At 40.3% G+C, this 12,424-nt stretch overlaps 1 protein-coding gene across 1 annotated transcript; it reads right to left on the reverse strand.

The window, feature by feature from the left end:
• Nucleotides 1-1,613: 1,613 nt before the first annotated feature.
• LOC143439704 (stromelysin-1) lies at nucleotides 1,614-11,087 on the reverse strand. Its single transcript, XM_076926135.1, has 10 exons — nucleotides 10,930-11,087; nucleotides 9,837-10,081; nucleotides 9,598-9,746; nucleotides 9,384-9,509; nucleotides 7,544-7,708; nucleotides 7,247-7,391; nucleotides 6,038-6,171; nucleotides 5,471-5,630; nucleotides 3,048-3,151; nucleotides 1,614-1,992 (listed from the first exon to the last, which is right to left on the reverse strand). Exons 1-10 carry the CDS (start codon nucleotides 11,032-11,034, stop codon nucleotides 1,892-1,894), a joined length of 1,434 nt encoding a protein of 477 aa, XP_076782250.1. The 5' UTR covers nucleotides 11,035-11,087; the 3' UTR covers nucleotides 1,614-1,891.
• Between the last annotated feature and the right edge of the window lie 1,337 nt (nucleotides 11,088-12,424).

Here is a 12,424-nt window from a genome sequence, read left to right on the forward strand (position 1 = left end):
CTGAAAGAACATACTTCCAAGAAGAGCCTCCTAGAAGGGTACTCAAAGTATTTTCTTTTATAACTTTTTAACATTATAAGTGTTTCTCCAGATTTGTGATTATTTGTATATTTTTGCTGGATTTTAATGGTAATTATAATAATCCCAACAAAGCCAAGAATTGTGTTCATAGTTTTGGATTTCTATGCCTCTAGTCTAGCAAAATGCCTGGCATATGGAATATGATTAATAAATTATTGTCCAGTGGATAGATAGTCTAAAGGTGACTGAGAACCCACTATATGCTATGCATTGAGATTCAAGTGCTACGGACGGGTGAGAAATCCGTTTTGAAATTGTCCTTTGCCTATGGACTTTACCCTGTGGCACATATAGATACACAATGAGCACAAGGTGATTTGTTGTTGTTGTTGTTGTTGTTGTTCTTGTTCTTGTTCTTGTTGTTGCTGTTCTTCTTGTTGTTCTTGTTCTTCTTTTTCTTCATCATCATCTATATATGTATGCATTTATCATCTATCTATCTATCTATCTATCTATCTATCTATCTATCTATCTATCTATCCATCCATTTATCTATCATCTATTCACTTATTTATTTGAGGCAGAATACATTTTCTTTCTTTCCTTCTTTCTTCTTTCTTTCTTTCTTTCTTTCTTTCTTTCTTTCTTTCCTTCCCTCTCTCCCTCTCTCCCTCCCTCCCTCCCTATCTCCCTCCCTCCCTCCCTTCCTCCCTTCCTTCCTTCCTTCCTTCCTTCCTTCCTTCCTTCCTTCCTTCCTTCCTTCCTTCCTTCTTTCTTCATTCCTTCTTTTCTGTCTTTTTTCCTTTTTTGAGAAAGCACAAGATGATTTCTTTTTGTTCTTGAAATCAACAGGCAAACTACCATGATTAAATAAACGACACACCATCTTTATTAAATAACGTAAACCATCTACACAGAGACAGTCACTTGTCTGTGGCCCAGGAGTGTCTTCCCTTCTCTCCTTGGAACACAGTGTAAGCTAAGCAGTGTTTCTGAATGTCCTCAACAGGGTCCCACTATACAGCTCTGGCTACTCTGGAACTCACTATGTGGATCAGGCTGGCCTCAAACTCACAGAAATTTGCTTGCTTCTCAAGTTCTGGGATTAACGGGGTGCATAACTATTCCCATACAAGATGATATTTTCATGTATACACAGGGTAGATTTGAGCAACATTGATGGTTGAGGCAGAAACGAACAGTGCTGAGGAAATATGTAAGTTAAAGGGATTGCCTTGCCTCCCTCATTTGTAAAATAAGGCATTCAAACTAGTTTGCTGTAAGTATATGGTTCATTGTGGTTATTAAAAGCCGGTCCTACAATATCAGCTTCACCTTTAGTTTTTTCCATTGGGACTGACAGAAGACATAAGAAGTCTAGGTGGGGAGAATACTCATTTTGTATTTTCCTGTTTGTATTGGTGCATTAGGCAAGCAAGTGGTCTGTTTTCTTTATGAATAAACCCACCATGAAGACAGCAGACGTGCTACCTCTAGTCACCCAGCATCTCAAGTGATGTATTATTGCTCAAACCATCAGTGCCCAAACTGCTGAGCACTTGTTCTGGAAATCAACAGGTAAACTGCCATGATTAAATAAATGACACACTATCTTTATTAAATAAAACAAACCATCAACACAGAGACAGTCACTTGTCTGTGGCCCAGGAGTGCCTTCCCTCCTCTCCTTGGGACACAGTGTAAGTTAAGCAGTGCTTCTGAATGTCCTCCGACAACTTGAGGTTGAGTGGTGCCATCCATAGCCCCCACTTGGTTCTGCCACAGCACATGCAAACCACTTCAGTTCACAAAGACTCAGAAGAACTACCAACATGAGTTAAAACACATGATGCCTTCCTTGGATCTCTTTTTAACAATTAAACCAGCTGTTGCTCTTCAATATGTGGGTCACTTTCTTGGCATTTGGGTCAAACTCCAACTGTGAAGATCCACTAAAGAAGTAGAGGAACCCTGTGTGTAAAGACGAGAGAGTCTTTGAGTCATTTTCTTCAAAGTGGGAAAGTTAAAAAAAACAAAACTCAGTGAAAGGTAGGCAGAAAGAATCAGGAGTGTGAGTCAATGGACCAACACTTGCCTACAGTGCTCCACATTTTGGGTTCAAACCCTTGCTCATCCAAGAACAAACAACAAAGTGTCTCTGTAGTTTTGCTACATGCCAGGAAGAATATCAAGCATTTAACAAAATTACTATTTTTAACAATTTGGTTGGGGAAGAGCTCTGTTAAGGAAATCTAATCACATCTTTCTGATAAAGGAGTTGAAGTTTAGGCAGAAGGAAATACTTGTCCCATCATACTGAGCAAGGCAGGAGGAAGCCATCACTGCCTTTCTGTTTTCAATCAGGAAGAAAAATCCTTCTTGTTTAAATCTATGATCTATTTCCTTTCCTCTTAACCTCTCCTTCTTCCTGTGCCAGTAGCCCAAGGCTGTTCCTGGCCCTGGAGAAAAGTAGTCACCACACCCTTTCCGGGTCTGCACTTGTAGCCTGCACTGTCGGTAAAGATCACCAGCTTTGTTCGCTTAGTCTTGCATAGAAAACACATCTTTTAACCTTTAGTGAATGCAATACAGGTAAGTGTTCACAAGGAACCAACGTTGTCTGTCATTAACAGAGTCAGGAAAGACAAAGTCTGAGACTGAGTGGTGGAAACCGGTTGGGTAGAGAAGGCCCATCAGCCTTACCAGGGCGCCATCACTGATAGGAGCTTAGGAAGCACATAGCTCAAGAAAGGCTCGTAAAGTGAGGCAGCTACTTGCCAACCTTGGGTCTTCCACTTGTGCAGAAGATAGAAGAGTTTCGTTAATCACTTTTATGAGTCACCCGAGGAGAGGCACAGCAGCCACAGAAGCAAAGGCATTGAAATTCTTGGGACAGAGACTACGGAGTTGGCTTTTTTTTTTTTTTTTTTTTTTTCTGTGTTATTAAAAATTATTTCTCTTCTGTTCTCCCATACCACAGAGCATTTCAAGGGCCCCATTGCCAACAGACTTAAGCGTCCTCTTACCAAATGCTTCAAAGACAGCATCCACCTTTGAGTCAACACCTGGAAAGTCCTCAGCTATCTTCCTGGGAAACCCGGGCTCCATGGATTGTTTCTTCTCATCAAATCTGCACAAAATGGCAGAAGTTCAGCTCAGCAGCACATGGAGGGCATGCTCCCTGCACTGATGAGCACTGTGCGGCTCTACTAGCCCTTCCAAGCTCTGCACATAAATGTCGAGTTTACTTAGTACCATGTGTTTTTAATAAGCTAAAGCTTAGCTCTTAAAATCATAGCTGTGTTTCTCCTCTTCCTTCTCTGTGTGTCCACCCGTCCTCTCTTTTTCTCTCCCTCTCCTCCCCACTTTCCCCTTGGCAACTTCCCTGGTCTCTGACCTCTGAGTCAGTTAACTGGTCAGCCCCCCAGAGCAGCTTCCCAATAAACCTGCCTTTAATATGATCTTAAAAAATAGATTCAGGAGGAACAGGAACAACCGCCTACTACAGGGATACTGCTTGTTACTGTTTTTCTTGGGCCCGGATAAGAGAACTATCATCTTCTTTCAACTACAAGGGTATGATCATATGAATATACAACCATATGTATTCATGTACATATGCATATCAGTGCACACACATGTGTGGACTAAGTTACTGATCAGAAATACAATTCCTATGCCTAGTGATGCCTTAGTGGTTAAGAGCACTTTTGCTGTTGTTTTCCCAAGACTAGAGTTCATCTCCCCATACAAATTCAGGTGACTTACAGCTGCCTGTAACTCCAGTGTCAGAGGAACTGATAAATTCCTCTTCTAGCCTCTGTGAGCATCTGCATGTATGTGCAGATATTCTCATATAGAAATAGCCTCATAAATAGAAATGGAATAATTGGGGCTGTAGTAATGGCTCAGTTGTTACGAGCACTAGCTGCTTTTATGAAGGTTCCAGGTTAGGTCCCCAGAACCCACATGGTGGTTCCCAATCATCTGTAACTCCTATCTCTGAGGAATTCCATGTACATTTCTGCTTCTAAGGGCACAGTAAGCGTGTGACACACACACTCTCACACACACACACAGAGAATATACACAATACACACACAATATACACACATATACACAAAAAACATTTTAAAAATAAAATATACTTTCCATTTCACTATCATAAGTAGGTTGTTTATATCTTCTTTCCTTATCCTGTGCATTCATTTTTTTTTTTTTTTTATTTAATGAATGCTCCCATAGCAAAAGAGACTGAACAAGAAGCAAAGTACTGTAAGTGTGGTTTTGACTCGTGGGCTGTACACTGGATGGTCTATCCTGATGTTTCAACATCTAGCCTAATGGCCTAGGAATCAGTAATTCTATAAGGAAGAAGTCCTGAGTGGGAGCCATGAAACAGGTCTGATGTAGTGTCTCTTCTCTATGCAGGTTAACTGAATGTGAGCTCAGCTGAAGTCCTAGAGAGGAAGATCAGACCCACACATGAGAGAAATTGAGAACTCTGGAACTCTGGGAAAGGACCAGATAACCGAGACTTGGGCTCTCAGTGAGGAAGTAAAGACCAGCTGGACTTGTTGTGGACAGCCCTGGCCTTGTATTTTGATACCAATTCCCCTTTCTTGTGAAGGACTGCAGAGGAGGTGTGAGTCATTACACAGGTGATTTCTAGTGAACCTTCTGCCCATCTTAATGTGTAAAATAAAGGCTGGAGCCAGTGATTGGGCAGAGGAAGGGGAGGTGGAGAAATAAAGGCTGGGGAGAGAAGAGAGAGAGAGAGAAAGAGAGAGAGAGAGAGAGAGAGAGACAGAGACAGAGACAGAGACAGAGACAGACAGGGAGAGACAGAGAGAGACAGAGAGAGAGAGAGAGAGGGAGGATGAAGGAGGACAATGACTGGGAAGCAGGAGGTAGAAATACAAACGCAGGGTCTGGAAAACCCTCAAGTTATAAGGGTCTCATAGCTGGGGAACAGAGTAGTGTAGGGGTATCTGCCCAATCTAGGCTTACAGACTGTATTCATAATTACTGAGTTGTGTTTTCATTGACCGGTCATATTTGGGTTGGAGATTTAAATATCTCCCACTACAGAGGGACATAAGCCTGAGCTTGAAGTGTATGTTCAGGATTGAACAGGTAAAGAAGAGGGGCTCTCAGTAGGTGGGGGGAAGGAAGTACTACTATACTTCATAGGGGTTGGGGAATAAGGGGTGGGATGTCAGGGGTGGGGCTCTAAAAAAAAAAAACCACTTAACTGCCTTTTGGAAGCTGCTGCTGTGTTTCAAAGCCCTTCCCACAGTTGTCCAAAGCTCTTGTCCTTTCCCAGAGAGAAAGGCAACAAGCCCACCCCTGGGGGCAGGGCGTGGTGGTGAGGTAAAAGTGTTTCCTCAGGGGGAGAAAGTAATTCTCCACTTGTTCTCTAAACTAAAGCATCCCCACAGCATCCTACCTCCAGTATTTGTCCTCTACAAAGAAGTAGGTCTTCTTTTTCTCCTTATTAGAAATGGCAGCATCGATCTTCTGGACAGTTGCAGGGAGACCCAGAGTGTGAATGCTTTTAGGATAGCCTGCTAGCTCCTCGTGCCCTCGGATAGCCCAGAACTGATTTCCTACACAAAAACAAAACAACAACAGAAACACTGATAGTATTAAAAGGTCCAAGAAGTATGGCTTGTGGTTCTGGAAACCCATTCTTAGCACTTTTGCTTTAGTAGTGAAGAGGGAATCCGAGTTTTAGTTTTAGGCCTTAGGTCTGTGGTGTGCATGCAACAAAAATGTTCACATGGAAAGACTGAGCAAAGACCAAATGAGAGAATTTTCAACTCAGACAATGTCTCTCCTCAAGTTAATTTGTTTATCTGTAAATTATAAATATGTTGGTTTTATGTTTTCCTTTCTTCTCTTTGGCTACTTTTTTAATTATACAAAATTTGACACAGTGGAGAAAAGTCCATTTGTTTACTTTCCTGCCAGAGGCTTGTTTCACTAAGTTAAAGCAGTATTATGGAATAATTACCTTTAAAAATGAAAACAGTGTCTCTGTTAGTAACCTCATATGCAGCATCCATGTTGGATGGAAGGGATGGCCAAAATGAAGAGATCAAATAAAAGCCGGGCTCAGGGGTCCTGAGAGATTTGCGCCAAAAATGCCTAAAAGCAGATGTTAAAAAAAGTGATCATTGAAAAACAACCATTGTCTTTAATGTTATGTCTCCTGCCCAAATTCCAATTTCACTCACAATCCCTTCATTTTCTTATCCTCTAGGTTGGATATGCAAAACATAGGAATGATATTACTGGAAAATTTTCTCCCCCTCCCCCTCTCCCTCCCCCTCCCCCTCTCCCTCCCCCTCTCCCTCTCCCTCTCCTTCTTCTTTTCCTTCTCCTCCAAAAGAAGATGGCAGCATACCTTTTGTCATAGATTTATAGAGGAATATCTGTGAAAGCAAAGTTTCTCACTGTGTCAATTAATTAGTTCAGCATAAGCTTGAACTACATGTAATACACATGAAACAGTATGTATCACCTACAGTTCCCCAAAATGCACATGTGTATGCATGCAGGAGTGTGATGTATTAATATTTTCCTGTACACTCACAGAAAAACCTAGAAGGATGCACATGGGGTCTTGAAGTAGGCTGTGGTGCCATGAGTTTTGGGAAGAGGCAAGAGCTGACAAGAGAGGTACAAGCTGACAAGAAGTATGAGCTGACCACAATTTCCAGGTCATTCTGGGCCTCTTAGAAAGACCCAGTCTCTTAGATTATTTACTGTTCATGTACAGAGAGGGCTGGGAAAGGAACTTCTCAGTTTCTTTCGTGCAGAATGGATGTTTTCTCACAGGCATAGTTACCCAGGGGCAAGCGAACTAACTGATAAAACTCAGTGCTTCTCATGCTGCCATTTCGAAAGAAAGTAAAGAGAAAACTGAATATAAAGATTACTTCTACTCTCTGAAAAATAACCCTGGCCTAGGAGAACATTTGGAACAAAAATCAAATTATGATACAGGCCCTTGAAAATGAACTTGCCCATTTTAGGAACACACGGAGTGTCCAGTGCCAGATCTTGAAGCTCCAGAATTTGTTTTTTAAAAAATGTTTTTATATATATATATATATATATATATATATATATATATATATATATATATATCCTGATTGTTGTCCTTTCTGAGATTTTTTTCATTGAAAATAGATAGTGATTCAGAGCTCTTTGGTCTGACCTGTCTTTGAAAAACAAGACTTCTCCCCGCAGAGTGCTGACTGCATCAAAGGACAAAGTAGAGCTGCACATTAGTGATGTCTCAGGTTCCAGAGAGTTAGATTTGGTGGGTACCACGAGGACATCAGGGGATGCTGTGGGAGGTCCTAAAGGGAACAGATTAAAGGAGGCAACATTAGGAGAAATATGACCTGCCTATCAACTCTGTGCTTCCCAAATGCCCTCCAGAACTCTGAATTTAATCACAGATACTCGTTTGGGCAAAGCCACAAGGGCTCCTTTTTTCAGTTTCTCTCACCATAGAGGGTCTGAATACCATCCACATCATCTTGAGAGAGATGGAAACGGGACAGGTCTGAGGAGGACTTGTAGACTGGGTACATCAAAGCCTCAGCCTTGGCTGAGTGAAAGAGACCCAGGGAGTGGCCAAGTTCATGAGCAGCAACCAGGAATAGATTGGTACCTATTGAAGAAATCATACATACTAAGTTTCTTATTCCTTACCTCCATATATATATCATATAGGCCAGCTGGACACTGCATTTATTTACTTCCTAGAAATGCACAGGCTCTTATTCAGTTTGTTTGCTGATCATTGAAGAGTGGACTGATCATACACTCAGCAGAGAAACAAATGTATTTAAGAACTCATGCTTGAGATAAATCTAAAGTATCCAGACACAGCCAGCAGTTCTCTGGCTTCAAGAACGTCTGAATACCAGATTTTGCTTATTGTTGTCAGAAATTGAATGAAGATTATTACTTATTGTTAAGCATATCTTTTGTCTGTGAAAAACTTGACACTGGTCAAGTATGTAGTTAGCACTTGACAATTTCAGTATCAGTCAACTAATCACATTTCAATTAAAAAACCCACAATTCCGTGCTTTCTGTTGGATCTTGCTAGACCATTTTCCAGCCTCATCATCTTATTACATATCAAGTCCAAAAATATGACTAATGAGAGATGTCATAGGTTTTGTAAAATTAGTTTAAAGCCTGGCATGCCTAATCATTCTGAATGAGATCTTGGACATGGATTGTATGCATATTCTTTTCAGTATAATACCTGAAACAAACCTCTCAGTGCCGACATTGGGAGTATGGGATGGTCATGATTGGCATAATTTTTGCAAATGTTATGTGTGAATATTGTAGACCTGAGGGTGTTCTTATTTGAGCATCAGCAATAAAGTTCTCTGAAAAAATTGCTAGTACTTGAAACCATAAATTTTATCCAGTGCAAAAGTTAGATTTGTATTTTTTATGGATATCGGTTTATAATTTCTTTGTGAATCCCAGTTCGGTCCTCAAAATAATACAATTTATTTCAGCCACGGTTTTGAAAACTTTGAAAGTCAATCCCCAAAGTTCTGAACTAAGAACCCTTCCTACTTACATAGTTGGTACTTGCACTTCAGTGCTAGTTCTTTTCTTTCAGAAGCTTATAAAAATTCATCTTAACATAGAAGTCACAAAAATATGAACTCAATCAGATCAACAAAACTAACTAACCAAACAAAAATCTCCCTCTAAAATTTCTGATATTTAATTTTAGCTCCTGGTTTGAAAATTACAAGAGTCAATGAGTAATACTTCCCTATTGTGTTGCTTGAATATCTACAACTTGATATTATTGCAAATTTTAGTAATCATGGTCTTACATCATAAAAGATTGATAACTTAAAAATTTAATGCTTTTTCTCCTTTTGTTTTATTTTTTCTATTTTTTTGAAAATAGGTTGTTTGCTTGAACAATATGTTCAAAATAGTTTTCCCTCCTTCTACTCTTCACAGTTTCTCCCCACCTCACCTCGCATCCAGATCCACTCCCTCTCTGTCTCTCACTAGAAAAGAACAAGCTTCTAAGAGATAACAAAACACACCGAAATAAAATATAATAAAACAAAAACCATCTCACCGAAGTTGTACAGGCCAAACATTTAGTGATATATTTTGTTGTTAATATCAGGAAAATAAATGGTTTCTACACATCTGAAAGTACTTTAGCAATGACTGAAACAAAACATTTCATTAGAATCCAGAACATACTCTATCATTAGTACTGCTGGTTATGAAGACTTCCCTAAATACGAAAAGAAATGAAACTAAGTCATTCTGTGAGCTGCAGCACCAACCTGTGACATCTTCTGTCCATTGTTCATCATCGTCAAAGTGGGCATCTCCATTAATCCCTGGTCCAGGTGCATAGGCATGAGCCAAGACTGTTCCAGGCCCATCAAAAGGGATAAAGTCTCCATGTTCTTAAAAAGAGTATATATATTAATAACTGGTAATTTTCAGTAAAATACCATCTGGCCATGAGTATTTCAGGCAGTTCTTGGCTTTTACCTCCAACTGCAAAGGAGATCATTATGTCAGCCTCTCCTTCAGAGATCCTGGAGAATGTGAGTGGGGTCACATCCTCCCAGACCTTCAAAGCTTTCTCAATGGCAGAATCCACACTCTCTCTTGGCAAATCCGGTGTATAATTCACAATCCTGAATGAGAGAAATCAAAAAAGGTAATCTTTGTTTCTGTGAAGCTTCTGACACATTTTTAATGCCTTGTGAATACTCTGGAGCCGTTACCTGTAGGTGATGTGGTTTTTCCTCCATTTGGGTGAACCTGGGAAGGTACTGAAGCCACCAACATCGGGAACGCCACATCTGGGCTTGTGCATTAGCTCCATAGTATTGGAGTCCAGCTTTCCTGTCATCTCCAGCCCGAGGAACTTCTGCATTTCTTGAATTTTTTTGACAACAGGACTACTGTCCTTTTTCTTAATAAACTGCTTCACATCTTTTGCAAGGCCATAGTAGTTTTCTAGGTATTTCTAATAGAATAAATATAACTTTTATGTTACAATTCTGATTTTAAGCTATTGTTACTTATAGTAACAATAGTAACTTTAATAGACAGACACTGACCCTTCCTTCCTTCTTTCCTTCCTTCATTCTGACAGGATCTTATTATCCAGCCAAGAAGTTTCTTAAACTCACGACCCTTCTGTATCTGCCTTTTGAGCTCTGAGTTTACAGGCTCGGACAGCCGAGCCTGATAGTCACTTACTTTTCTCAGTCTTTTTGACCTATTTCTCTAATTTGCTGAAATTCTAAGTTAATGTTTCATTTAACTTGTCAGCGATGGCCCCTTCTGTACTTCATTCTGAAACACATTGTCTTTGTAGTTTAGTTTGCCACTAAAGCAAGGATATCAATGGGAAAATTCACAACTATTTAGTGCAGAGAAAAGCAAAAAGAAGAAATAAGCATATATGCGAATATTTGTCTGTTCGGGGTAATTTTATTTAATTTCCTCAGTTTTCCACTTTTCGAAAGGATTTAGTTTACTAGGAAAAATGTAGACACACCTCTCTTGTACTAACAGTACAAGTATTCTATTAAATTGCATTGGACCAAAGCAAGGCACAGTTTATGTGCCCTTCCCTTGGCATTCATGTGCCTCCTGTACCAAAGTTGCCACTGCCTACACGCTGTGTGACCTTGAATATTCACCCAATGGCCTTTCTTTTACATAGGAGGAAGAATCATGCGATATTGAGAACCAATAACTTCTAACTCTCCTCCATTGCCAAACCACATTTACACAGGCAGTCAGAACCGGTCTTTGGAATGTGAAGCTGTGCCTGCCAAAAGCCTGGAGGCCATTTTTATCCCTTACCTGCAGAAGCTCCATGCCAGTGTCATCATCCCTTGCGCTGCTATGCAATGGGTAGGACGAGCACACAGCCACACACAGCCACAGTAGGACCAGGAGACCCTTCATTTCCACTGGCTTTCCACAACTCTGCACCGCCGTCAGGGAGTTGTCTGCTGCCTCCTTCTAGGTCCACCTTCCTGAGCCCAACTTTTATAGAGTGGCAGTGTTTGCAGAGTCACCCAGAAACTGACTCATAATTGCTTCCATACAAATGGGACCACTTCCAAAAATTAAAAATCAGAGTAGAGTGATACAATCTTCTTTACTAAGTTCTTCAAACCTTCCTAATTTTGCAAGGCAAATGGTGATTAATCTCCAGGAAATGCTTCCTGCCTTGGTAAAAGAGAAAACTGGGGCATTCTTTTTCCACTTTGGAAAATTTAACGATCCTTCAGAAGCTGTAATGTTTTTGACTTGGATAGTAGTGGACTAAGTTGGTTAAAAGTCCAAGTTGTACAAAGAACTTCCAGGAGCCAAAGCTGAGGCCAGTGAGAGGAGGTAAGGAAAATGTGTACCTATGTGGCTGCAGCCCACACTACCTGTCACTGAAGCCCACTTTCCATACCCATAAATTAAAAGACGATGGGCCTATAATAGCTTTTTCTATAAAGAATCATATAATTGATATGATTTACTCAACTAGAATGCCCTGGTTTTATCTTATATCTTTTCTTTTTGTCGGTATTTTTCTTTTGTCCTTAGAACTAAATAAGCAGATGACCTGAGGTTAAAAAATATCACCGAAGAGTCTTTGCTTATGCTTTTCTTTAATTTGCTTCCCCTCTTCTCTCTTTCTCCTCCCCTATTCTCTCCTTCCCTCCATTTGTCTCACTCCCTTCCTCTCTCCACTTCCCTCTTCTCCCCAGTAGAGTCTCGCTTGTATTTTCGGTGTATAATGCAGGACAGTAGTTATTAAACATTTTATAGAAGATTTTGCTAAACTTAACCACCCTTGCCCCTTTCCAACCTCCTTCCCCAGTCTTCCCATCAAAACACACTGCTTTCTTTTCGTTTGCTTGTTTGTTGGCCATTTGCTTCCTAGGGAGTGCACTGTGCTGGAGATGAGAGTGATGTAATGGTGAACGACATATTGTACACATATAGAGTCTGCCTTCTCCTTCCCTTTGTTCCTCTTTTACACTTTTTTTTCTGTGTGATTTATGTTTTCAGTTGGAAAGATATACAAAAATCAGACAGGATTACTGTTTTGTGGAATATATCTCCAGTACTGGAGATGCCTGACAGAGCCAGTCAGCCAGAGACCGCACATCACGTCACATGAAGGCATTCATTTCCATCCCAAATTTTCTTTAAAGGCCACTCAAAACCAGAGGTCTATAATTCTCTATTCCTTAGATGAAACAAAATCTGTGTTTTGTCTTGACTGAAAAAAGGCAGGAATATTTGTTTATGCTGGTATGAGAATAAGGGTTGGGGTTGGTGACAGTCCTTAGGA

This window comes from Arvicanthis niloticus, chromosome 27, assembly GCF_011762505.2.
Source record: "Arvicanthis niloticus isolate mArvNil1 chromosome 27, mArvNil1.pat.X, whole genome shotgun sequence".
Classification (NCBI taxonomy): Eukaryota; Metazoa; Chordata; class Mammalia; order Rodentia; family Muridae; genus Arvicanthis; species Arvicanthis niloticus.

What these genes read in the sequence shown, in the direction of transcription:
- LOC143439704 (XM_076926135.1), bottom strand. Translation starts at nt 11,034, where the DNA reads ATGAAGGGTCTCCTGGTCCTACTGTGGCTGTGTGTGGCTGTGTGCTCG. An exon ending in GATCTCCTTTGCAGTTGGAG is followed by an intron (nt 9,510 to 9,597) that starts GTAAAAGCCAAG and finishes ACTCTTTTTAAG; the next exon opens with AACATGGAGACTTTATCCCT. An exon ending in GTAGAGGACAAATACTGGAG is followed by an intron (nt 3,152 to 5,470) that starts GTAGGATGCTGT and finishes CATTTTGTGCAG; the next exon opens with ATTTGATGAGAAGAAACAAT.